At 38.4% G+C, this 27,636-nt stretch overlaps 1 protein-coding gene across 1 annotated transcript in view; it reads right to left on the reverse strand.

Annotated features, from left to right (window-relative positions):
• Positions 1–15,711: 15,711 nt before the first annotated feature.
• Positions 15,712–27,636, reverse strand: part of apbb3.L (amyloid beta (A4) precursor protein-binding, family B, member 3 L homeolog) — a 60,474-nt gene continuing 48,549 nt past the window's right edge. The window contains exons 10-13 of the mRNA XM_041586094.1: positions 25,793–25,876; positions 24,221–24,336; positions 18,075–18,257; positions 15,712–16,506 (exon numbers count right to left, since the gene is read on the reverse strand). Of these exons, the coding sequence (XP_041442028.1) occupies positions 16,273–16,506; positions 18,075–18,257; positions 24,221–24,336; positions 25,793–25,876 (617 nt within the window). The 3' untranslated portion in view covers positions 15,712–16,272. The remainder of the gene's footprint in view (positions 16,507–18,074; positions 18,258–24,220; positions 24,337–25,792; positions 25,877–27,636) is intronic.

The following is a 27,636-nucleotide window of genomic DNA, read 5'->3' on the forward strand; positions in this document are numbered from 1 at the left end:
TGTGTGTGCAGCTCTCTCAGTGCTGCTGAATATTTGAGCCAGACAGATCGAGTCGGCATCTTATTGGCCCGTGTGTGGGGCCATCCGACGGGCGTCCCGAAAGTCGGCCAGATGTTGATTGGGCAGGGTAAAAAATCCGCCCGCATCTGTTCATTGATGTGGTCCTTCGATCCGACCGCTTGTATTGCCTCCATTCTGATCCGATCATTGGGCCCGCAATCGGCTCAGCCTGATATCGCCCACGTTGCCAAGCGTCGCCACCTTTACAGCAGCAGCTCTCTCTGTGTGACTCTCCTGTTCCCAGACTAACAGCTCCCTCGCACAGTTCAGTTTTCTGGCTGATCGCTGTATAATCAGATAGGGAGAGAGAGTACTCAGAAGTGCCTTTAGCCATAGGAATCCTTAAGAACATTATCCCCTTCTTAACACAAGTACAATAACCCCTAATCCACCCCGACCACTCCCCAGTGATGCCAAAACCTCACCTATGACCACCTAAACCCTGTATATCACCTTGCTAGCCCCACCGCTTTTACAACCCAAGAATTATGCCTTTCCATCTAGAGGGCCCCTGACTGCAGTACACGGATGGTAATTATAAAAGCTTCACAAATATTGGCAGACCTTCATAAATAAAAAAAACCCCTTTATGCTCTGTCAGCCTTCAGCTAGCTATAAAGCCTCACAGAGGGCTCCATGACCATAATTATCGTGGGCATCAACTTTCAAGATAAGGGTCACTTTTGCCAATTAATCAACTCCATTTTTACAGTAAGAGCAACAGCAATTTTGTCATCCTGGTGACTGTCACAATGAATGCTGCATTAGTGAATGACATCAGACTGATTCTCTACCCAGGCAAAATAATTATTTTTGCAGCCCAGCAGATGTTGTCTGAAACTAACCACCCATAAGTGTGAATTCCAGAATTCCACTGCCTTATGAATATAAGAACTGAAACCAAGGAGAAAATGTCATTTTTAGGGCTGGATATGATTACACAAGAAACCCCCATTGTTATGTCAACATTACGATGCACTTTTCATATGGCAACAGGTGATATAAGTTTTTTCTCATGATAATGATTCCACCAAAGAAGAAAATTCCAGCAGAAAATATGAGCGAGTTTCAGCTACCGTGGTTCTCCCACAGGTTGCAGTTTCAGCCTCAGAATGCCATAGGTTACTACAGGTTACCAACAGTAATGTATTTGCCTGAACCTTAAAGAGTGCACTGATGGAAATGTTCTACTATAAGTATCTCTTTCCTGTACATCTGCCCCCCTTATAAAGTGACAGATAGTAGCACACAATACGCTACCAAGCAATGTTGTCTAACCCAAACAAATTTCTGTCTGTTCAGTCCTGTTATTCATGGGGCCCAGTTCACACCTCTGGCTTTTGCTGAGCTACAACTATGGTTGCCACTTTTAGGAGTAGGGAAGTCTGGACAGGAGGGTGGGGCAGGTGAGACTGGGGATAGGGTGGATGACATTAGGGGTTGTGGTGGTGACATTAAGTAGTGGCACATCAGGGGCAGGACTATGACACAGCAATCAGTGATTAGCTGATCGTCACATCATTCACTAAAGCCTGTCCTGATTTGGAAAACAAGGCAGGCAGTTTTGACCTGGACAGGTGGAAACCCAAGCTGTTCAGGTCAAAACCAGACAAGTGGGAGCCCTAGTTACAAGTGAATGAAAAGTGAACGCCAGATGGAACAGACTGGACTTCTACAATTTGCACAACTATTGTTTCCACCTTCCAGTGCAGGCTCTCTTTTCTATGCAATAGGTGCTTTTTACTTTATGAATTCCTTTCAGTGGAACAAATAAAAAATACAATGCATGGAAAACCATGTGTAAGGTGAAGGTGGAGAATGCAATTCTTTACTTTAAAACCCCATCGAGAGTATGTTGTTGAGTAGAACACAAATGGTTATTATAAAGCTAAAGTCAGATCCACAGAAGTGTGACTAAGGGAATGGTAGCTCTCAGCTGTGAAGACAGGAAAGCAAGGTCGGAAATAATTAAACTGGAAAAGAGGTGCTAGAGGGAACACTATGTATAAATACAGGGTCAGACTTGCCCACAGGAGCACTGGGAGAAAACCTGGTGTGGCCCCAGCCCTGTTGGGCCCCACAGACCTGGAGTGCTAGGAGGCAGGGATGCGTGGATGATAATCTGCTGCTGAAGTTTTCTCTGTCAGTGGTAGTCATAGGGGCAGTTGGGGCGATGTGCAGGGGCAGTGGGCCCTTAGCTGGGGGAAGGGTGCAACTGGAGTGGTTGGGCTGTTTGCTCAGATTTTATGAACTATTTTATCTCCAATTTGTGCCTGTTTGTTAGCCTCCCATCAGCTTAGACTGTAAGCTCTACGGGGCAGGGACCTCCTTCCCACTATGGGGTATATTTATCAAAGAGTGAAGTTAATAGTGAAGTTCCGCCACTAGAGTGAAATTCCGCCACTCTCCATTCATTTCTATGGGATTTTTATAGGCGTATTTATCAAAGGGTGAACTTTCACTTCACCCATTGATAAATACGCCTTTCAAAATCTCATAGAAATGAATGGAGAGCTGCGGAATTTCACTCTAGTGGCGGAACTTCACTCTTTGATAAATTTACCCCCATGTCTCTAACTACATAGCACTAAGCTCTTTGTCCTGATATGATTTCTGTGTATATTTAGTATGTGATTTGTCTTCCCTGTGTATATTTTTATATATATTGAACTTTTTTAATCTGTACAGTGCTGTGGCTCCTTAACAGCACTTTACAGATAAAGTTATACATACATACATACATAAAAAGTGCCCTGTAAGCTCAAAACACAAACTTATTTTCCACATTTCATATCCTTTGGGTCACTATAAGTGCCTGACCCAGCTCACCTTGCTACACTACTGGCAATTCCACAGTTCATTTTCTATTGGCAGCACATGGGCATATAAGTACCATAGCTGGCTCTGTGTTCTGACATGTTTGTGTACCTTTCTCACAGATATATTGCGTAACTGGCACACCATTTTTCTTGTAATTCAACATAATGTATGTGACCAGACAATCATGGATGTATATATCCTTAATCGGAGAAATGTTCCCGATACTAAGAGAAAATCATGTGCTGCCTTGCTAAATGTCAGATGAAGGTTCCTCTTTCTTAATAACGGCTGAACAATAAAAAAAGATCATTTTGGAAGCTTTGTAAATCATGGGGAGAGCTGAGTAAGTGGGTGCAATGTTTATTCCCTTTGACATCATTAGCAATGTGAAGAATGTAAAATATGTGTTGGAGCACATAATACACCCAATAAGCACATGATAAATAAGTTTAATGACGCTGATAAAACTGTTATAGTCTACTGAAACATTTGGTATCACATATCACATGATCTAATTGGCCCAACTAACCTGCCAATGCCCTATAGGCACTCTCTGTTCTTCAACCACAGGCTGGCATAAACCAGACATGCACATAAAATTTGATGCAGTTAAAAAAGGGAATTTAATTAAAGAAAGAACATCCAAAACAATAGTAGCCTTCATTTGCTCTTTTTTATTGTTTTTGAATTATTTGTTCTTTACAGCTTTCAAATGAGGGTCACTGACCCCATCTAAAAAAACAAAACAAATGCTCTTTAAGCATATAAACGTAGTGTTCTTGCTACTTTTTATTACTCATCTTTCTTTTCAGGCCCTGTCCTATTCATATTCCAGTCTCTTATTCAAATAAATGCATGGTTGCTAATGTAAACCCTAGCAACCAGATTGCAGAAATTGAATGTTAATTAAACAGGCAGAACATCATCTGATTTAGATAGATCATCTTTTGTGACTAGTTACAATAATCTATCCAGAGAAATTGAGAAGGTGATTGGAATATACTGAGGGTGGAGCTTCTTGATGTTCCAGTATTTCAGAAGTCCCCATTAATTTCATACAAAAAGGTTCCATCATTAAGAGATAAGTTGGTTAAGGTGGATATAGGTCTGGGGAGAACGTTACGTCAGGAGACACTATGTGGCCAAAAAATGGCACCTTTACCTGGTTATCATGTAGATACTGTAACAGTTGTATGAAAGGGGAAATAGTATATCATCCACATAAGGGCACTGGCATTAAAATAAAGGGATATCACACGTGTTTCTCATCCTTTGTAGTTTATTCTATAAAATGCCCATGTGGGCTTTTATTTATAGGTCAGACAACTAGACAGTTGAAAGATAGAATAGGTTAAACAAAGTCCGATTATAAGCCATTTTAATGATGCAGGTCATAGTATTGCCCAGCTGCGTTTTCACAACAGATTCCCAGACCTAGGAGGGGTGGAGACAGAATAAAACATTTACTTAAATGTGAAGCAAACTGGATTAAAAAACTGGGCACTGGGGGTCTCAATAAAGAATATGAATTAACTCAGTTGATCTAATTGTGATGTACCGTATATATGGCTCAATTGTTTTTATAATTTTAATTGTTACTCTTATGTTTTATCCTGTAGTGGCCATCAATGAGTCTACATGTGCAAGTGGAACAGTAAACACAGGTAGGCTTGTATAAATCAAAATTATGAAAATGTATATATACATCTTGCAATATGTAACACTATATGCATAAAAATGTTAAAAAATGTTGATATTTGTATTTATGTTACATTGGTTGTTGCTAGGGTGTTGCTATGATTGCTGTACTGTGTATTTTAAATATGTATAGTTCTATATTTGTACCACTAGGAGGCAATAATTGGTTTTATAGATATTTAATGAAGTAGTAATTATCAGTGATTGATACTTTGTCAGCTTGAGAAAGGACCTGGATGGACCGAAACGTTGCTGGAGTTGCCGTATGAAATAATAAAGGCAAATTTATTTTTACAAAATGGGAGTGCTGCTATCTTTTGACTTTGAGCTAAAAGCAGAAAAGCAACCGGATGGGACCAGGTTGGGGCAGATAGACATGGTTATAGAGTTTATTTGTGGGCCAAGGTCAATACAAAAACCATGTTAATGCACAGCTGCATAAAGATAGAAGTGAAAGTGACAGTAAAATAGAGTCACCAAGTGGCACCAATGTGTTGAAGCACCCGTGGAACCTGTAGCAAGACACGCAGACTTGTAATGAACCATGCAACAATGTGGGAAGTACATGCTCACAAGGGCACATGGATGTTTGGTGCAGCAGAAATGAGAGCAACTTTTATATCTGTATATATAGAAATCCCTGATATATACTCTTTATAGAATTATTTATCTCCACATACCATAGCCCAATATAAAAAGTTTGTATTTACTGTATCTTCTGAATTCCACTCATTGAACTCAGTGAGGGTCATAGCTATCTAAAAAAGGGCTTCTTATGCAGCAGCTGAAATGGCCTACTTTATGTATATAAAACAAGTGAGATTTTTGCCTTATTGATCTGAAACCCCCTCCTTTTTAGCAAACCTTCAAACAATACAAATATATGTATATGTACTGTATATTTATATATATCCAATGCACTGCACATAGCAGTACTAATAAACAAGTAAATGTGTTAACCAAAAAAAAGTCCCCACCATCCTGTCTTTTCTCTCTCTCTCCCTCTCTTTCACACACTCAACTTGCATCTAATTCATTAAGAATTCTATTGTTTCATTATACATTTTACACAGGGACTGTTTTACCTGCAACTTACTAGCTGCTTTCAAGGTTAAAAACTCCCAAACATGGTTGACCTTTTATTGGCCACCTCTGGGATCACCTGACTATAGTTGGGAAGGGAGGGAGCAGCAAGATGGAGCTGGTCACTGCTCCTGTATAACTATAACAAACAAGGGAAAGTTGTGCTCACCACTAATTTTAAAACCATTCGGCGGGGGTGCAATGAGGCTGTGACCATAAAATATATACATACAAATACACAAGGTCCTTTGCACTCAACCCATTATCAATATATTTAAGATATTGAGACATTTTGTGCATACAGCTACTTAAAAGTGCCTTACCCTTTAAACAAAACAGGGATTGTTTGTCCATATATTGCAATAAATTTAAGCTGGCCAACTATGTCAAAGTCATCCCTAGCTATGGCCCTCACTGAGCTCAATGAGTGGAATTCAGAAAATTCATACAAACCTTTTATATTGGGCAATGGTATATGGGGTTAAATAATTCTGAGCTGAGAGTATATACAGTATCTGGGATTTGTAGATATCTGTGTCGTCCACTCTATGAGAGTTAAGGTGGCCATAGACGCACAGATAATATCGTACGAAACTAATTTTCGTACGATCTTCGGTGCGTGTATGGTGGGAAACGAGCCAACTGATATCGGCAGAAGACTTGAATATCGTCGGCTCGTCGATCGGGCTGGAGGGAAAATTTTGATTGGGTGCCTTTGAAGGCATCCAAACATCAGCCATTGTTAATGCTGAATCGTCAGATACAGGTAGAATTCTATTGTTTCTTCCTATATATCTACCTGTATATCTGACGATTCAGCTCTACACGTGTGTGAAACAATCTTTCTTGCAAAGATCTTTTCCAAGAAAGATTGTAATTGTTACGTCTATGGCCACCTTTAGGGTCTATTTAAATAAAACCAAAGCTATTTTTGAGGGTGTGCTCTTCTATATAGAGAGAGAGAGAGAGAGAGAGAGAGAGAGAGAGAGAGAGAGAGGATGAGAATAAAGTATCCCCTCATGTAAAATATAAGTTGGAGTTCTATGTTTTTATACAGGTCATGAAACTCCAAGGTGACTTCTAATATTCTCATATACAAGGGGTAATTTAAAAAACAATATACTATTATCCCCAACCACAATGTGGGATCTATTAGCCAGCACCTTTGGTTGAGGATAATATTTTTGCCCAATTGGTGCCCTTAAGGTATGATGATCCAAACTATAGAAAGCCCCAGGTCCCAGGCATTCTGGATAATAGAAGCTGTACTTGAAAATACTTACTCTTTATGAATTACATTTCCCTTAATATGTGTTACTTTCCAAGGGCATACCGGCTGTATTTGCAAAACAAACAGAAAAGGTCAGCAACACACACAAATTAGTATTTTGTTTACTACAAAGCAAGCCATGCTTGATCAGATAGGCCAATAAATACAAAACGACTCCCAAACGCAGTGTGTTCCCAATCCAGCGATTACCAGGCTCTCTTCCACCTCCAAAAATTATACGTTTCAAAGCGGCAAAACGCGTCAGTGGTGACGTAGCAGGTGTAGAAGCATACGGACTGTGAAGCTGGGGCAATCGCAGTGGATCCAGGCGAACGCTGAATAGACTCGCGAACGCTGAACGGACACGCTGGATGCGTAGGAGAGACTGTGAAGCTGCCAGCAGCAGGACTTGGTTTTAAAAACGGATTTTATGCGAACAAATTTTCCATGCTTGTGAGTGTAAACTTTTACTTATTATTAAAAAATTTTTCTTTGGTTTACTGGCTTTCTTGTGAGTATAATATACCACCAGAAACACTAGGATTTTAGGTGGATTGATTCCAGCCCACCATTCTACGGATCACTTATCTGCTGCATTTAACCCACTGTTCACTATAACAATTTTACGGGACGCATATAATGAGTATTTGAACACTTATATCGTGTTTTTTTATATATTATAAAATACTACACTATATTACTTTTCTGTTTTTTTTCCCTCCTCAAATCACTTTGAGGTATACAGCGATTTTTTTGATCAGATAGGCACTGCACTCTTCTCAAAGAAATGTCTTGAGCAAAAGTTCATACGAAGTGAAGTTCCTTCCTTAACACTGTGCAGAGAAGGGAATATAAAAGGGACTTTCCACAGTCATAAACGTGCTGGCTGCATAATGGAATAAACACGTATGCAAATCAGATGAGATCTCTCACCATAAATAGTTGAAATGTCTTTGACACCAGAATAGCCACTGTAATGTCTCCACTGCTGTGTGCTGAAGATTAAGGACAACCAGAAAGGAGTCTAAAGAAAAATATAATGAGGGCCTTACTGTTCTCTAATGGAATATACACGTTTAAGCGTTCAGTTAATTATCTTATGGAAGAGAATGTAGAAACTTGAGGAAGAAAAGGAAATAATTATTGTAAGTATGGATAGAAATTGTCTGCATGACTTTTAAATATTTGTTAAGTAGGTATTATTTTCAACCCTATCCCTTTTAATCAATAACAGTTTAAACATTAATTTGGTAATTTACCCAAAATGCCTACATGCTGGTGTACAAACAAACACAATGCATTTTAATAATAATAATAATAATAATGATTTATAATCCTAAAATAATAATATATCATCTCAATCGGACAACAGGTATATTTATTTTTGTAATACACATATGGGAGCCTCTATCTAGAAACCTCTGCATTACGGGACGGCTGTCTCTCATAGATTCCAATTTTAATCAAATTAATTAAATATTTAAAAAGTATTTCATTTTTCTCTGTATTTTAAAAACAGTACCTTGTACTTGATTCTAACTAAGGAATGCTTATTGGAGGCAAAACCAGCCTATTGGGTTTAATTCATGTTTAGTTTATTTTTAACAGACAAGGTATGGTGATCTAAATTATGGAAAGACCCCTTATCCGGAAAACCCCAGGTCCCGAGAATTCTGTATAACAGGTCCCATACCTGTACTGTCACACAATTATGTCTCACTATGTAGCCTTTTTTTGTTGTTTTCTTTTAGAGTTTTGATGTTTAATATTGTATATTTTAAAGTTCATTGCAATAATTCATTTTTATTCTGCAGCTATAATTTGGCATTTAGACTGCTGTCAGATTTCTGGATTTGGGACCCTAACAGCTAGGCAGTGGTTTAAATGAAGGATAAGCAAAGTAGGGCTTGAAACAGGAAAAAAAGAGAATAAACAGCAATACAGTCAAACTAACACTTTGGGGATTATATATTAAAGTCTGAATGCCAAAAACTCAAAGAAATCTAATTTTTTAAACTATAAAATCCACATTTTTAGTGGGAAAAAAACCTTGAATTTTCCAAGATTTATTATACCGCGAGACTGCAAAAAGTCTGAATCCGAAAATCCACCATCTTAGATCTGCCGAGGTTGTATTGTAAAGTCAGTGGGAGAGGTCTCTGTTGTACTTGGAATTTTTCGTGTTCTGCGCTGGAATTAATCCAAAAAAAAACGACTATTTCAGGCAAAAATCTGAAAAATGTGGACTTTTTAGAAAAAAATACAGAAAAATTTTCTGATTCGGATTTTTGCTCAATTTTTTTCACGTTTTTCCCTGATCCGATTAAATTGTGTTTTTTTTAATAATAAATATGCTCAAATCGTGGATTCTAGTTTGTTCTGACTTTTTTTTATTATATCTGAAAAATTTGGATTTTTGATAAATAACCCCCTTAATGTTTTTCAGGGAACAAAAAAATGTAAAAGGCAGGAAAATTAAAATGGGTAGAAACTCAGAGTTTGACTGTAGAATTAGCGTAAACTTTGAAAATATGACCCAAATGCATGGATTTTTTTTTACAGAAGTAACATTCATAGGTGACAAACAGGTGTTTTTTTTAAGGAAAATTAGTCAAAAATTGTATAAATTATGATGTAAAATGCCGCAAAATCCAATTATGCACTCATCCAAATGCATCAAATCAGAAGTGGATGCAAAAAAAACCCATAAAATGCTGAAAATTAAAAAAGAAAAACTAGTTTCAGTACTAGCCTGTATTCTGGTTGCCAGAGTAACTGACCTTAGCAACCAGATGTACATGTTTTACCTAGAAAAGATGCAAATACAGTAGACAAAAAGGGATATATATCGGCACTTAATAAATGATCCTTTAAGATTTAGAAAACTAAAGCAGAAAAGTGCAGATTGCTAAAGTAGGGTATGCTAACAATCCATTTAATATGAACTACCCTTTTAAACAAAGCCCTTTCACCTTGACAGTCCAATAAATGCAAAGCACTTATATTTGATCGTATATTGTTTATGCCTTACAGAGTTATGGTCTGCAAACATGCCAGCACTCATTGGGGAAACAGTTATTAGCATTGTTGCTACCAGCGTAGCTGGTTCTGCAATTTAGTTTTACAGATGCTTCACATTACAATAACAACTGCCATTTTGTCAAATGACAGTTAATTTTGACTCTATTCATAACCTATTATCAAGTCGCCAAGGTCAGTGGTGGCTGCAAACCAATGAACTGTGAAGTTTCAATTTCATTTTTATTTTTTATTATTCTGCTTAGGCCCTCTATTACTCGTTGTCAACTCCTGCCTTGTTGCTAGGGTAATTAAATCCTAGTAACCAGATGGCAGTTAAAAAAACTCAAGCCTCACAGCTGCAGAGCAAAAAATGTAAATAATTCAGAAAACACACAAAATAAACAAAATATTAAAATACATGGAAAACTGAAAATACTTTTGTCTATAACATATAAAAAGTATGTTTTCAGGCAGAACTCCCTGTATTGATTCCTACTGCAACTCTTGTGTCATGCACAACCCTTTGGTTCTTATACATTTTCTGCCTTAGCCCCATATATTTATTGCTATTTATTCTTTTGTTCTTTGCATAAACTGTACACCTGTATCACAAATCTATGTGTTTAGTAAAAGAAATGGCCAAACCTGTGCAAGCATTATACACTTATACGTTTGTATGCTGGACAAGATGAAACCGACAGCTGAATAGTGAGAATAAATACATGAAATTAAACAGGATAAAAAACAGAAATTCTACAGTTCATTATTGGCTATAAACATATTCTATTCTCTGTTTTCATAGCTGCTCCATGTGCTGGAAAAAGGCAAAGGCTTTCTGAATAGCGATAACAATGAGTTCTTAGCTTTGAGAACTGAATTCCATAGGTTGTTAGGGGTTAGACCTATGGTGCTTAGTTCCATAGCTTGGATCCCACCTGCCTCGGAACAAGAAGGACATCTAAGTGTGGACTCTGCATTTGGATCACATTTGGCAAAAGAAAATGTTCTGCTGACAACAATGACTAGGTCCTTTGCTGTGGGTATGCAATCAAATCATATATTCTAATAATGAAATCTCCAATGTATGGTGTTCAAAGACATTCTGACATAGTTACATATATAGTTACATAGTTCATTTGGGTTGATAATAGGCAATAGTCCATCAAGTTCAACCCCTCCTATATATAACATCAAAATTAGATTAGCCGGCACTCATTTTACAAAAAGATCTAAGTGCCTGGGTGCAGTCATAAAATAAAATATCGAACAACAATGACTGCATTCTCAGGTATTGCTTAAATATAACTTTTATCTCAGTGATTATACAAGTTACTGAGTCATAATTTATGTAAACATATGATTCAGTTAAGTTAAAGAAAAATAAAATTCAAAATCACAGGTGGTGCCAATATATTGTACCTTGGGCTGGCACACCTGGGCACCTGGGCACTGGTCCTGGGTACTTTTTTTAAGAAGAAAAGGTGCGAATTTCCCCCGCCCCAATTCTGATGGATGTAAACCGTACTTTAAAGGAACAGTAACACAAAAAAATTAAAGCATATTAAAGTAATTAACATATAATATACTGTTAGCATGCACTGGTAGTTTATATAAATAAGCTGCTGTGTAGCCAAGGGGGCAGCCGTTCAAGCTGTAAAAAATTCACAGGTTACATAGCACGAAACAGATAAGCCTTGTCCAATACAATGGTGTTTTATCTGTTATCTGCTATTTAACCTGTGCCTTTTGTCCTTCTCCAGCTTTGAATGGCTGCCCCCATGGATACACAGCAGCTTATTTAAATCAACTATAATAGTCTTTCTGAAGCAAACACACAGCCTGTGTACTATATCATTTTATATAATGTGCATTGCTTATTGGAAGGAACCCCCACTAACACATAGCCCATAAGCCACTATACAACCTCACGTTTAATGATTATATCTTCTATTTTTGGTTTATCTCCTGTGTTAGAATATGACTAGTGGGAGTGAAGGTGTGGTTAAATAGATGACATTAATAGGGTTAATTAAATGTGCCAAATTAAGGTGGTGATGTCATATCCTTTCAGTGATTTCCTGTTTTGCACCTTAAAAGGGTTGTACCATTTTGTATCATATTGTGACTACTGAACCCAAGTGCTTGAGAAAGGTCTGAGTACTTTGGAATGTGCTGTCTGGGTCAGGAATCTGCTTTTAATACAGTCCAGTTTTGCATCGATACAAAGTGAGTGCTGTGCCAATTCTTTTTTTTTTCTTTATATAGTTTTTGTTACTGTGGCAGTGACAGTTTTTTTGACTGAGTGCACCATACAATAAGGGTTTGAGTGGCATAATCTAATATATATATGTAATAAAGTAGTATATGCAGTAATGATATACTATATAAGAGATTTTATGGGAAGTGATATACAAATAATACCTACCTTTTTCTCAGAGAATAAATACAGGAGTCAGTGGGATTTGGTGGGTTCACTTGGTGCAGCAGCCACAGATCATTATTCCCCCACCCCTTACTGCTCAGTAGCACTCACACTTTCACACACAGATACAAAAACAGATGTAGCCTATTATCCCAAACCAAAGCCTCACACACAGCAACATGTAACCAGGCTGGGACTCAGGAAATATACAATGCAACATGTTTCAGGTTGCAGCAGCTAGGGTTGCCACCTTGCCGGTGTTTTACCAGCCTGGCAGGTAAAAACGATGGCTGATCCCAATGTTATTAATAGGGAAAAAAGATTAATATATAGGAAGGCTGGTATATTTTTCCAGAAAAGGTGGCAGCCCTAGCAGCAGCTGACAGAGAGACCTGCGCTGTTAAAGCAGAATCACAGATTCCAGACTGAAGGAAACAAGATTCAAATCATTTATGTAGTGTAATTAAAGTTCATTTTGCTTGACTAATGTGATAAAATAGGATTTGGAATAATCTTTTTGGGTGACAGGTCCCCTTTAAGGAACTGGTTTCTCAAGCCCCTGGGCTTAATAAACCAGCCCCTAAGTGGGTTCATTACAGAAAATTTGTATTTCTCCTTAGAGCCAAAAATATAAATAATCTATTGTCACCTGTGCTGTACTCCTCTATATGTGTTTCTCTGTGTGCCGAGCATGACTATTTTTCTTTGCAATGTGAGGATGTTTGAAATAGGATGTTCACAGGGTTTGATCAGTAGCAAAATCAGAACAATGAGACCTGCACAAGTCAAAAATTAAAAGGGCCAATAGCAACTTGAAAAGTTAAATTATAAACAAGTGCACCGCTATATAAAACAGATTAATGTCCAAAAATTCACACAGTTTGCCCCAATCTAGTAACACTGTAAAACAGTGGTTTGCTTTCAAACTACAAACAAATAAATGATACTTGCTGAGTTACTAAACCAGCAGAAAACGTACTGCTCCTTAAACTGCCTCCTGTGCTCATATTATATTTATTTAATATATATCCTTGATAAAGGCCCTAAGGTGGGCCGAAACGTTGGGTACACAAGTATGAATAAAATTTGATATATATTCAAGAAATCGGAATGCGGGTCTGTTGAAGAATAATATGTATACACATTTACCCTAGCAACCAGAGAATGAAAATAGACTGGCTTTGAGTGCTTGGAACTGTGTATGTGTGTATATATATATAATTACTAATAACCACTCATGGCAACCATAGACAGGAAATATGCACATGGGGGCAGATTTATCAAAGGTAGTAGTGAAAATTTGAATTAAAAAAAATTCGAATTTCAAGCTACTTTTTATTTACTTCGACTAGTTGGAATTCGATCAAAAACAGAACTATTCGGGCAAAAAAAAAATATTTCATTCAATTCCGGTTGGTCTTTTTGAATTCGAATTACGAAGTTTTTCAAATTCGAAATTCGACCCTTGATAAATCTGCCCCATGATGTAGACATCCGGGCTTTACCTTGTCATTCTCTAGTGGGGGAATGTAATATGTTTCGTTAGCGCAAAATTTTTTTGCAAAGATTGCGATCCTTACTGACCATCTTTGTGTCACTTTTGACTGATTACAAACCCCTGTTGCTTCCTTGGAATGTTTGCAACCAAATGGCTTTTGAGAACATGTGCAGTGTATGTAATAAAAGTTCGCAATAGCAAAGACTATTTTGCAACAAAAACCAGCAAATGACTTTACATTGTGAGCAGCACTCGAAAACATTTGCAAAAACGTAATTTTAAACATTTTAAATTACATTGCCAATGCATCATTTCTTCTACCTAAGACGGGCCTCTTCTGCGTTCAATGCCTTCATTTGCCAAATGGAGAAGCGGGAAAATAAATCTTTCAGTCAGTTTCCAATGTCATTGAAAAGGACAAAATTGAAAGTTTATACATTTGTGTGTGTGGGGGGGTTAACCTTTTTTGTATTTTAGCATTAGGAACAGCATTCTTAGAGGGGCACTTATACCCAAGATATCGTTAATTAGATACAGACTGCAGGTCAAAAACAGACTAAAGCAGATTCTAGTGTATGGGGTATCTTTTCTTTAATAGGAACAAAACAAGTGGAGTTATTTACAGTTAGAGCATATTTTACAATGCAGATCGGGTCCTCAAATATTATTAGTAAGGATTAGAAATCTCTATTACACTATCTACAGAGCTGAAATCAAATAATCTAATAACGTGCTTAACAAGTGCCATTCGTTTTACGCAGCAATGCCTTCCAGCAACACAATATACTATTTTATAACATGTAAAGAGATCAGTTCATGGCAGGACGTACATGTTCGTTATTTATTAGATGCACCAAATCCAGTAGTCAGCCAAAAAGCCAATATTTAGCCAAATCCATCACTTGTTCTTTCTTACATAGTAGGATGCTCAGTGGCGTAACTAGATAGTACTGGGCCCCATAGCAAATTATTTTTCAGGGCCCCATAGCAAATTATTTTTCAGGCCCCCATAATGCAAAGCCGGGACAGACAGGCCAGGCACCCTAGGCAACCTGGTTGGCTGCGGCGGCGACTGAGCGCACACATGCGAAAATGTGTGCGCGTGCATGCGTGAGTTGACGCAAGAGCGAATCATCATGTGCACATGCGCGAATCGGCGTGTGCGCATTCACGGAATCACAAAAAGACATGGAGAGAGGGGACCGGACATGGGGTAGGCGACAGAGCTGGTACATGCCTGGCACCCCCTCCCCAGCTTTGAGCCCTAGGCACGTGCCTACCCCTAGTTCCGGCCCTGCCATAATGTCTAGAGGTTGACCTGTTTTACCAATATATATTGAAATTGTATTTTAATTAGTGCCTTATGGGGTCCCTATACCTCCTGGGCCCCCTGCAGGCACAGGGTCTGCTTCCTCTGTAGTTACACCCCTGAGGACGCTGATAAGTTTTAGTAACAGGCATTACATTTCCTTAGATTCATGGATTTATTTGGGGTTCCCATCTATAAACTGCTAATTTGGATGACAAATTGTTTTAGATTGAAAGCTCACCTTTGAAATATATTTTAGTAGGTGCAGAAAAACATAAACAAAGCAGCTATTTTCAGTTATTTATTCTGTTCTGCCTCTGTCCAAAGTGAAACTTTACATGTCATGTGATTGCCAGGGTCAGTTACACCGGCAGCCAGAGAGCAGCATTCATTTAATATTATTACTGTTTATTGCTCATTGTTTTTTTTATTGCAGGCATGGTTTTAGCCACCAGATAGTACTGGAAAGGTTAACCATCATAAAATGGATTTTTAAATTGTTGTTTTAAACAATTTACATTTGTAATGTGTAATAACACACATTTAATTGGGTAGTTAAGTTTGAGTTATGACTTTTGGAAAACTAATAGTAGTTGGTACTTTGTACTGCAAGAAAAGTGTCACACCCAGGTAATCAGGTCCTGGGAATGACATACAGATCATTTTTTTGAACATCTCAGCGTGCCTTTAAAATCTAGAATTAACAGCACTTTTTAAAAATTCATTTCATTATAGCTCTCCCTTTAAATGCCATACTAAAAAGCTGTTTAACTAAAATATTGAAATAAAAAAGACAATTGCAAGTGCAAATGCACTAAAAGTTAATTTCAAGGTCAGTTTCCCTTTAAAATTCTCCTAGATCTCTATAAATGGGGAGCCTGTACCTAGTTTTAACTTCACAGTCATGCCTACGTGTTGACTGACACCTCTGTTTATTTTGATCAAAGATAAATAAGAAAACAAACGTAAGTTTTAGTGAATAACATTCTAAAAGTTGGCAGATGCATTAACCTCAACATTAAACAAAGTTTAAAAAATGCAAACAGGCTGCTAAACAAGTCAAAAAGGTGGGGGAAAAAATGAATTCCTGTTTAAGGAGTGTGCATGGCAGTTTTCTGTTTAAATGCTTCAAAGAAAGCCATGACGCCTCTTCTTTTACTCGTTCCTGCATTTTTCTGGAGAGTGTGACCTGTGGCTGTAAAGGGGGAAATGGGTGAGTCCACAGACGCTGTCCTCTTTATCCTCAGGAATGACTTGGAGTGGAAGCCTGACTTTGGTTTTGCCGTGCGAGATGTTGAAGCCACCATGCATTTCTGATACTGGACCTACAGGCATAGAAACTCCAATGGTATTATAGGGAAATACAATTTGTTTGACCTTATCACTTTCTTCAGAATATTCCATCTCCTTTGGTTTTTAACTCTAAAATAAAATAATAAAGGCACACACGAAGTCCATGATGCCCTCATTTAGAGCCAATGGAAAACAAAACAGAAATCAAAACAAGGCAGAGGATGTAATATTCATAACTTGGATAGACTCAGTTCCTAGGCCACTGTCCCTAATACCCTCAACCACCATCACCCAATTACTCACACAAAGGGGGTTATTTATCAAAATTGAATTTCAAATTCATGTGAATTGTTTTTTCCTCTAATAATAAATTCGAATGTACTCACAACTTGAATGGGAGGTTATTTATGAAAAAACTTGAATGTCTAATATTCGATCGAATAGGAACGACACGAAAATTCAAGTCTAATTCAAATCGGGTTTTCCTCCGAAAAAAAACTTGAATGTCAGAAAGGCAATTAACATATTCAAATGGTTCAATGGCTTTTTAATTGTAAATTAACTCAGCAGGTTTTAAGTGTCGAAAATTCAAATTAGAACTGTTTCCATGGTCATGGTGTGATACATCTCACATTCGGATTTACATTCGAGTTGGTGCTTTTCGAATTTGTGAGTTTTGACACAAAAAAATTAAAAAATTCGAATTTACCATTCGAACCTTAATAAATATGCCCCTTTAAAGACCCCGTGCTAAAGTCTACACCCAAACCTATTATATACACAAGTCCCACCCTGCTGACCAATGAGAGTAGACTTCCTCTTTCTACTCCTTACCAGTCTTTCTAGTCCATCACTAAAGTTGGCAGAGAGAGAAGCTGTTCTTTCTACAGTACAAAGATGACTCTGTCACTGCCCTCTTCAGCATTTCTTAAAAGCTGCCATACTCTATCCCAAGCAATACCACCCTATAATTACAATCCCAATAATTTCCTAACATGATTAACCTTGAAAAATGGCCTAATTCCTCACCCAAGCCATTGACTGTGCTATTCCACCCATCTAACCTCTCTACAGGAGCCCTTTACATTTTCTTAGCACATTTGACTGACATATACAGTGCAGATTTGACTATCCAACACGTTAAGGCCCCATGGGATGTCTTGTTTAGGCCCCATACAACTTGCATTACATTAACAAAATCAACACAAATTGGCACCACCTCTGAGCTTTTACTTGTCCTTTGATTTGTAATCTGCTTTACACTCTGGCAGAACAAAAATAATATTAACAATTTTTTATTTGTGGTCCTGCCAATTTATAATGCATTTCAATGGGTGCATTTCCCTGATTTTAAGTAATGTTTTCCCGGATTTTACATCAAAATTTTGTCCTGATGTACCCAAAAACTGGGTACTGACTCCTGTGCTTTTAGTACTTGAAGAAAAAGTTACTTTAACACATTTTGCTGATTTTACATTTTCCCATTTTTTACATATTTTTTTCCGGGTCCCCATAAAAACGTAAATTGGGGGTTCTACCGAATACCAGATCTGAACAAACTGCCCAAAACAAACCACAGAATTTTCATCAAAGTGCTTACCATGCAGGCAGCCTGTACAGCCTCAGAGACACTCCCAGCATCTGGTTCACACCAAAAGACAATGCTCGTAAAGCTTTGTTTGCCTAAATCCACAATAATAGCAAATGTGTGAGGATCCTTCCCAATACCAATGAATGTCACGTAGCGAACCTGACTTTGCCAGAGGGGATGCTCTTCTTCACCCTTAGGGGGAAAAAATAGTTTTCCATGAAATTGCAAGCACATTAAAATGCTATGTATTAGAAATGATTTTTCACATTTCAAGTAATGACTCATTCTTTCCAAGACAAAGAGAGGCATTGCACTGCTTTGTAACAGATAAATACCATTTGTCAGGCAACATTTGCAATATTATAACTCAACTAACTGAAACTAAAGCTTCCCTTGCATGCACAGATATGGTTGAGTGGTTTGGTTTGGCTTTATTACCATACCATCGGTGAAAGGGTTTGTTCACCTTCCAAACACTTTTTTCAGTACGGCCGTTAAGTTGCCACGATCAATTGCCACATGTGTCTTCACCCAAAATGAAACTCAGTTATTCTGCTCAGCAGGACCAAAGATAAGAAATGTATGAACTAATGTATCAAATATATGTATCAATGCGCTAGAATAGGCTTGTTTTATTCAGCATCTGATTGTAATGTATATTGACAACCCTCTCATAACCCCTACCATAAACAGGTGAAGGAAGCCACAAGATGCAGAATGCTGCTGCTTAGTGTTTTATTGTACACACTCTTAGTCTGTAAGAAGCAGATCAATGAATGATTAGTGCATAAGCACTAATCTCTATGGACTGTATCTAGAAAACGAAATGTAACTAACAGCTAAATAGCACTGACCTATCAAATGTCTTTATAGACTAAAGGTTGCCCATGCAAAGGTTGCACACACATGAAAAGTACACAATAATTTCAAATCGGTTATATCCAGGATATATGGGAGCCTATTACAGGTCTTGGATCTCTTATCCTGAAACCCAATATCCAGAAAGCTCCAATTACAGGAAAGTCATCTCCCATAGAGAGAATTTAAGCTAATAATTAAACTTTACCCTCTGTAATATAAACACTAGGGTCCATTTAATCAGAAGCCAAGTAACCTGCCTGTATATATTTGGAGTGTCTGAGGATACCTGAAGGAAACCTACGCAGACATAGGAAGAATTTAGGAACCCATACTGGTGGCAATATAACCCTTTTGGTTTTATTTAATGTCTAATTGTTCTTTCGTACACTTAAGGCATGGGGTTTGCCCTTATCTGGAAAACCCCAGGTCCTAAGTATTTCAGATAATAGATCCCATGTTTATTTCTTTATTATTTTTGTCTTCATCTGTGAAGGTGAAGATAAAGGCACTTTGTACTAGTATACTAATAATTTGCCCAGCAAACTCTTTTAGTTACAGTACATTGAATATCTTCTATCGTCAACTGTAAGCTATACCATAAAAAATCTTTTGATCCTAGCAATCAAACTGATTTAAATGGGATAGTGTGCCCATTTATCAACTCTGCCCTTGATAAAAGCTGTGCCTCCTCCTGAGAAAGATCTGGGAAGTACTCTTACAGGCAGGGAAGACAACAGGGCATACAATTGTAGCACCATGCCCTACAAGGCCCAGCTAAGGTATTTTGGCACTTTAGACAAGTGCTTCAAATGGCACCCCCATGTGGTCCCGCATTTACCATTTTCCACTATACCATTTTACCTTACAACAAATTCATGAACGTAACCTTTTTATTAATGTAAAAAAATCGAAATATTTCTAAATTGCAAAACTTCTTAGGTCTGAGGCCCAGCCAGCCCTAATACAAAGTGAGCCAGTATCACAAGGATGGTGTGATGATACTGTTATGACACAAAAACCAGTCGCTTTAACCTTCATTTGGACTCATTCTATTCCTAACAAATCACTAGTGCAATGAACAGGTATGTTTTATTGGAACATAGTTAAAATATTGCAATGTTGCAACAAAAGTCTGAATTTTCAACTGATACTATGAGCAGTGATCTCGCGAGCGGAGACCTTTTCAGGTTTGGAAATTCTGTACAATAAAAACACAAAATGCATTTTAAAGCTGAGCAATTCTAGCTTTTTTCTTTATTTTAAAATATTTTAAAATAATGTTTTTATAATATATCCGTAGAAGCAGGCACCATATCAGCCAGAACCAAATAATCACAGCACAGCAGCCCCACCCAACCCTACCATTCGCAGCATAACTAATCCCACCAGTTACAGAACAGCGCCCCTTAGTGATAGCACCTATCCCCTCCAATGAAAGCACAGCACCCCCTGTGACAGCAAAGTAGCACATCTCACTCAACAACAAAAATTCAATAGTAGGCAGCCATAAATCCTGAACACCACAAACAGCCTTTTGCATTTCGTGTCATCCAAGGACACTTAATCATAGGCTATCAGAACCTATGATTAAGTGTCCTTGGATGACACAAAACACGTAAGGCTGTTTCATTTAAAGCATAATGTAAAATAAAAACTTTTTGTATTTTTTTGAATTTCGGACTCCTGGATTATACTTTGTGGTGTTCCAGATTGAATTTTTGTGACGTACTCCCCCTTGCTGAAGGTCTAGGGCATGAGCACCCGGACCCACCGTGGAAAGCGTTAAACTTATTCCATAATTTAAAAATTCAGACTTCCTGTAATTGTAGAATATACCTAGTCCACCCAGTTAAAGCTCCGTAGCCCCCCCTCATGATATTACACACCAACCCCACCAGCACAGCTGCTGCTCCCAGTCACAGCACAGCAGGACACCCAGGCCGCAACCACACAGATTGCTTTTCTGTGCCAGCAGCCAGCTTCTTAAATCATTCAGCCCAAGAAGACTTTCTGCCAAAGCCACAAAGTGCACCACCAGCTCTCATGCTTATCCTGCCAGCCGAATAAATGACGTCATGACGTAGTGCACCAACAGTGCATGCCACACCAGAACAGACATAAGGATACAGGCCAGGAGCGGGTAGGACTGGGGCCCCCGATGTTCATGCCAAAAGAGTTATGGTTGGCAGCAATCTCTTACAATAAAAATACACTAGCGATTAGTGCTAAATATTGGAAAATGTGCCCCCAATGACTGTGCCCTAGGCAGCTGCTTACTTTACCTACCCCGACTTCTGGCCCTGATTCCATAGATAAGTGAGAAAGAAAGCCAACACTATTAGAGTGGCATCTCAAAAAAGTCAGCTCCATAAGTGACTGAATCATCATGACCCAAGACTTGAAATCAAGCCAATTCATTTTACTAATGGAACTGCGTCTGAAAGGAGTTTGACAGGGTGCACTATGATATAAAGTAATGGGCTGGCTGCTGAGCCAGGCAGATTGCTCCAGTACTTCACTGCAATGTATGTTCAATGTAGGAGCCTCTGCCCACTTACTTGGTGAAAGTCTGACTGTGCATAATGCAACCATACACAATGCAGATGTGATTACTAAGTCTTAAAGGGGAACTATTGCAAAAATGAATGTTATATAAGCTTTAGCATACTGAAATAAGAAGGTTTCTAAATATAAAAATCAGTTTAAAATTCTGTACTGTTTCTGAAACAATCAAGTTTATCTTCACTATCCCTCTCTCATCATCTGTTTCTCTTCTTTATCTCTTCATGCAGGAGTTGGGTGTCAGATATTCATTGACCGTTAGATCCACTATAGGGGGGAACATTTTGCCTAGAAGATTTTTAACATGATTAAAATTACCAGACATCATGTCTCTCTACATGCAAGATTTGTGCAAAAGGCAGTCATTTTGTTTGTTCAGTTATTCAGTTATTTGAGTGAGCTCTAATTCATCTACTAGTAAAGGTAGCCCCCCCTATAAGATAAATCTAACTGTCAATCAATATCTGACACCCAACTCGTGCAAGAAGACAGAATGAAGAGAAACAGATGCTGAGGGATAGTGAAGATAAACATGATTACTTCAGAAATTATACAGAATATTTAATTATATTTAGAAAGTTCCTTATTTCAGTAGGCTGAAGCTTATATTACATTTTCATTTTTCTCGATAGTTTTTCAGTGAGTCATTTCTGTCACATGACTCACTGAAACTTGCGCATTATAATACAGTAAATAAAGTACCCCCAGTTGCAAAATATGAGGATATTATAAGTCACTTCGGACTTCCATGACCTGTATAAAAACTTCTGCCTCGTGTTTTTATAAGGTCACGGAACTCCACTGTAACTTATAATATCCTTGTATTTTACAAGAGGGGGTTCTTTATCCACTATATATTTATATTACTGGTAAAACCACTATTATTAATATTATATATTTTTTTGTCTCTCTACCTTTCCCCTTGCTGTGCAGTGATATGAATCTACGCATCGTCCATTCAGCATGCTGTATATCAGCGTTGGACAGGGCTGCCGGGACACCGAAAAAAAACCCAGTGGGCCCCGGCCCTCATGGGCCCCTGCCGGCCCAGACCTGGCCCCCGTTGCTTGCCTGCTTTGGGCTTGTATCGGCTTTTTGTGCACATACGCATAATTTTTAAGCGCATGTGCGTCACTGCACTTTTGTGTTTTTTTGCGCATGCGCGTCGGCACGGTTTTTTGCACATGCCAGGAATTTAACAGACAGAGGGGGCCCACGGGGACTGCCAGATGGGCCCTTCGTTGTGCAGCCCTGGAGGGCCCCGAAGGCTCCAGTCCGACCCTGCTGTATATGTATTCATGCACTGTCTGCTGTACAACTGCTTATTCCAATGATTCACAACCAATGGCTCAGGAGCAACATGTAACTCACCAACCCCTTGGATGTTGCTCCCAGAGGCCTCAAAACAGGTGCTTTATTTTTAAATTCTTGGCTTGGAGGGAAAGTTTTGGTTGCATAAAAAACAGGTGTACTGCCAAACAGAGCTTCCGTAAGACTGTCAGTCCCATACAGTAGTGGCTACCAAATAGCCAATCACAGCACTTAATTGACACCCCCAGTGACTTTTTTAATCTTTGTGCTGCTCCCCAACTCTTTTTATATTTTACTCTGACTCATGGGTTAAAAAATTCTGTGTATCTTACATTGCTGCAGAGACAGAGATTAAACAATTTTCAGCAGTGCTGGGAGGTGAACTAAACCGTTTCCTGCACTGCTGCTGCTGGATTTATTTTATTTTGTCAGCTTAGATGGTTTAAAAACTATGGCATCTCTTTGGGTGTCTTAGGGGCCGATTCACTAACTTCGAGTGAAGGATTCGAAGGTAAAAAACTTTGAATTTCGAAGTTTTTTTTGGGCTACTTCGACCTACGACTACGACTTCGAATCGAAGGATTCGAAGTAAAAATCGTTCGACTATTCGACCATTCGATAGACGAAGTACTGTCTCTTTAAAAAAAACTTTGACCCCCTAGTTCGGCATCTAAAAGCTACCGAAGTCCATGTTAAGACTATGGGGAAGGTCCCCATAGGCTTGGCTAACTTTTTTTGATCGAAGGATATTCCTTCGATCGTTGGATTAAAATCCTTCGAATCGTTCGATCCGAAGGATTTTATCGTTCGATCCGAAGGATTTTAGTTCCTAGTCAAATATCGAGGGTTAATTAACCCTCGATATTCGTCCCTTAGTGAATCGGCCCCTTAGAGTTGCAGAATAAGGCATCTTAAGGAGTTGCAGTATTTTCTACCACCCAGTCTTCCTTCTGTTTTAATAGGACTACCGTCGTACTTCACAGCAGACTCAAATTAGATGGGGAGACCCTACAGACCTGTTGGAAGAAGATGGCATCTGCAGCCTAATGTGGTCATTGCCCAAGAGGATTCAATATCAGAGCCTTTATCATATGCCAGTCAGGGTTCTCATTTTTTTGGTTCTATACAGGGGGCAAGTTCAGTGGCGTAACTACCAGGGAGCAGGGGGTGCAATTGGGCCAGGGCCCACACCCCCTCAGGGCCCCCCCCGCGCGCCACTAATTCTGCCAGTTCGGAGAGGGTAGGGGGGCCCTGCTGCGCGTCCTGCACCCGGGCCCGCCCCCCTCTAGTTAAGTTGCTGAGCAAGTTGCTGATTCTAACAATAGAAACACTCCTGCAACCAGGTTTCAGAAGAAAGCCATATTTACTAATAAGTCAGTACTTGACAGTGGTGTAACTACTGTTTGTGTTTGTATGATTACCTCTGTCTGGTTCACAGTAATAAGTGTATCAGTCACAGAAAGAACTGCAGGCTTCCACTGTTCCCTGAGTGTGCTGCTTCTTAGGTTTTCAATCGTTTCATTCAGAACATCCATTCCTGTATATAATTTCCAAAAGGAAGAGGATTATTAACTCTGTTTTGCTACACAAGGCATGTTGATTAAAGACAAGTATGAGAAGTATGCACAGACGTATGCAAAGAAGTCTTACAAGATGAACCAGTTGCAGGTACCACTGTTAACATTGAAGATACCTGTTAAGATTTGGCCAGGCATATTCTGTACTTTGAACATGTGAACTACTGCTGAGCCAGATCCCAAGACACACACGTGTACGGTAGCTGTAAATTCCCATAGACTGTGATGTATCAAGATGGAAATGCTGTAGCCTTTAAGCTAATGAATACATTTAGGCCAGGAACTTTCTTTGAATCAAATCCTTCATGCTCTTCTCTTAAGGGTAGATGTATCAATGGTTGAATTGAGTAACATTTCAGCTTTTTTGAGTAAAAATTACAGCTTTTAACTTTTATAACTTAATAACTTGTCAACACTTAAAATGTCTGCAAATTAGCACTGTTTTTCTCTAGACCAATCCTGAATGACCGACAGGTGAATAAAAAGCCAGGAAAACTGATTTATGCTGAGGGAAATTGATCACAATACAATTACTTCCACTGGTTATAAAACGTGAAAACAAAGGAAGAAGTCCTTCTTTTAGGGGCCTATTTAAAATTGTTTGAGCTTCTTGGCTTGTGTGATTTTTAATGAAACCCTGGGAGAGTTTCAAAACTCACGTTGGCTTTCAAGTGGAAAACCTTGGCTATATCAGCTTTTGGAACAGTCAGATTTTAGGCGCCAAAGATTTTCTTAATTCCAGAAGCACATCTGGCTCGAAACCAGTTAGGAAACTCATTTTGGTAGCTTACAGGGGAAATGATAAAAACATGCACATATATACAAAGACAATATAAACATTCAGCCAAAACTCTCCATGGTATTGCAACACATGAAAAACTCTACTGAGACTGAGGGAAAGTGTACTCGGAATTTCCAAATGAGAAATAGAAATGAATTATTCATTGATGGGATGCAGAAATGGGCTGGATGCCTTCCCTGCAAGATATGTAATAATTACAATGTATTAAACAATCAGTAGTTAAAATATCCAAGTAACAATCCAACTTCTGTATTACCTCCCGGAATGTTTGCCCCCTGCAAAGTTGAATTAGCAGCCAGTCTGTGAGGGGGGGGGGGGGGGTATTGTTTGCTTTTCTCTAGATCTTTTGGTACAATGTTTATATAAAGGTTGACATTGATGGACTTTTTGTCAAGGATATTGAAACAAATATTTTCTCGTTGGAGTTATTATTTCCTAGCAGCACATGTGTTTCTACTTTAGTTACAAAAATTCCATGTATAATAAATATGATGGAATCCAATGACTGGAAGATGCATTGAAATGCATTTGTTATTTCCAGACTGAAAGGAATACTTTGTATATAGAATTGGTGCAAGAGATGCTAAATTATTACTGTCTGTGTCACTACGTACCCATTGGTTTTGAGACAGGCAGGCTGCCAAGATAAAGGACTTCGTACTTCTGAATGGACTGTCGCACTGCATCCAGAATTTCAACTGCAAAGAAAGTATACTTATGCTTTGCTTGCAATCCACAAAATAACAATGCAATGGGACTACAGGGCAGAAAGGAGCAGCAAAGAGCAAGGTAAATAGTTAGTTAATAGAAAGTGGCTGTAAGATCTAGAAAAAGACACTGTCAGCATGAACTGAATAACAATACTATGCCCTGCCATTATGCATTAGAGAACTACACTTGTGTTATGACTTTGTAGTACATAGAATGCACACCACACAAAGATACAAACATGTCTTGTCAGGGGTTCATAGCAAGTGGAATCCACAGCTAGAGGCAGAACTTTACTAAATCTGCAATGGATGAGTTGATTCCACCTAAACCCATACATTTACTGCTAAGCAAGGACAGAATATTATGCTCCATATGTTTGAGGGTAAAATATGGTTGAAAGCAGAGATTCCATATGATCCAGGTAGCCAAAACAACGATTTTGAGCCTTTTCTAATATTTTCCAAAACTACCTGACTAAAACATCTACTAAAACAATACAAGGATGAATGCATATTAATGTGCAGAACTTTTTATTTTCTTCACTAGCAAGAAGGCACACACTCCATTCTTTAAAGCAACAGTTCCCAAACTAGGGGGGCCCAGAGCAGAACCATAGGGGGTTTTGTATACAGTTTCTTCAGGGACAACATTTTACAGGTTGCCACTTAAAAAGATCCTTAACACAACTATAAATAATATGTTCTTGAGTAGGACATTTGTTTTAAAAGTGATGAACAACCTCCCTGTTCTAGAGTTGTACTTCAATACACATCATAGTTGTATTCATATGTTCACACATCTAGTCATAAACAAAGAGTTGGCAAAACAAGCAAGTTGTCTGCAGCCCACAAACATAGGCCTTACATTGAATAAATAATTCTAGCCCATTGAGTAGCAAAAAAGCAACTACAGGGCAGAAAGGATAATCTTATTATGTGTATATATATATATATATATATATACACACACACACACACACACACACACACACACACACACACACACACACACACACACACACACACACACACACACACACACACATATATGGGAGCTGTTATCTAGAATGATTGGGGCCTGTGTTTTTTCCAGATAAGGGTCTTTCTTTTTTGGTCTGCTAAAAATAATTAAAACAATAATGGTAGAACTCCACGGGCGATTTTAAGTGCGATACCATCCGTTCTGACGCGCTGAGATGAATCACAGGTGTCTTGATTGATGCGCCGAATCTAAGGTAAGTAATAGGAATGTTGGACGTTGTCGCTGCATGCATCCGACACGACACAACTGTCGGATAAAGATGCAACATGCAGCGTGACGCCTGCGATTCATCTCAGCGGGTTAGAACAGACGATATTGCACTTAAAATTGCCAGTGGAGTTCTACCCTTAAACCCATTTTTGCATCCAGTAAGGATTAATTTTACCTTAGTTGGCATGTAAGTGCAGGGTACTGTTCTGTTATTACAGAGAAAAGGGAAATCCTTTTTAAAAATCTGAATTATTTTATTAAAATGTAGTCTATGAGAGATAGCTTTCCCATAGTTTGGAGCTTTGTAGATAACGGGTTTCTAGATAAAGGGTTCCTTACTTGTATAACCTAGTTATAACTTCATTATATATATTTAAACAAAACATTACAGTTTAATTTTGTGTTTTTAAGTCAACAGTTAAACAACAGTACTTCAGAGGCATTTGAATATAACACGCCCTATTTAATTGCAAGAGGATTTTGGTACTTTCACAGT

The sequence above is a fragment of the Xenopus laevis genome, chromosome 3L (assembly GCF_017654675.1).
Source record: "Xenopus laevis strain J_2021 chromosome 3L, Xenopus_laevis_v10.1, whole genome shotgun sequence".
Lineage (NCBI taxonomy): Eukaryota > Metazoa > Chordata > Amphibia > Anura > Pipidae > Xenopus > Xenopus laevis.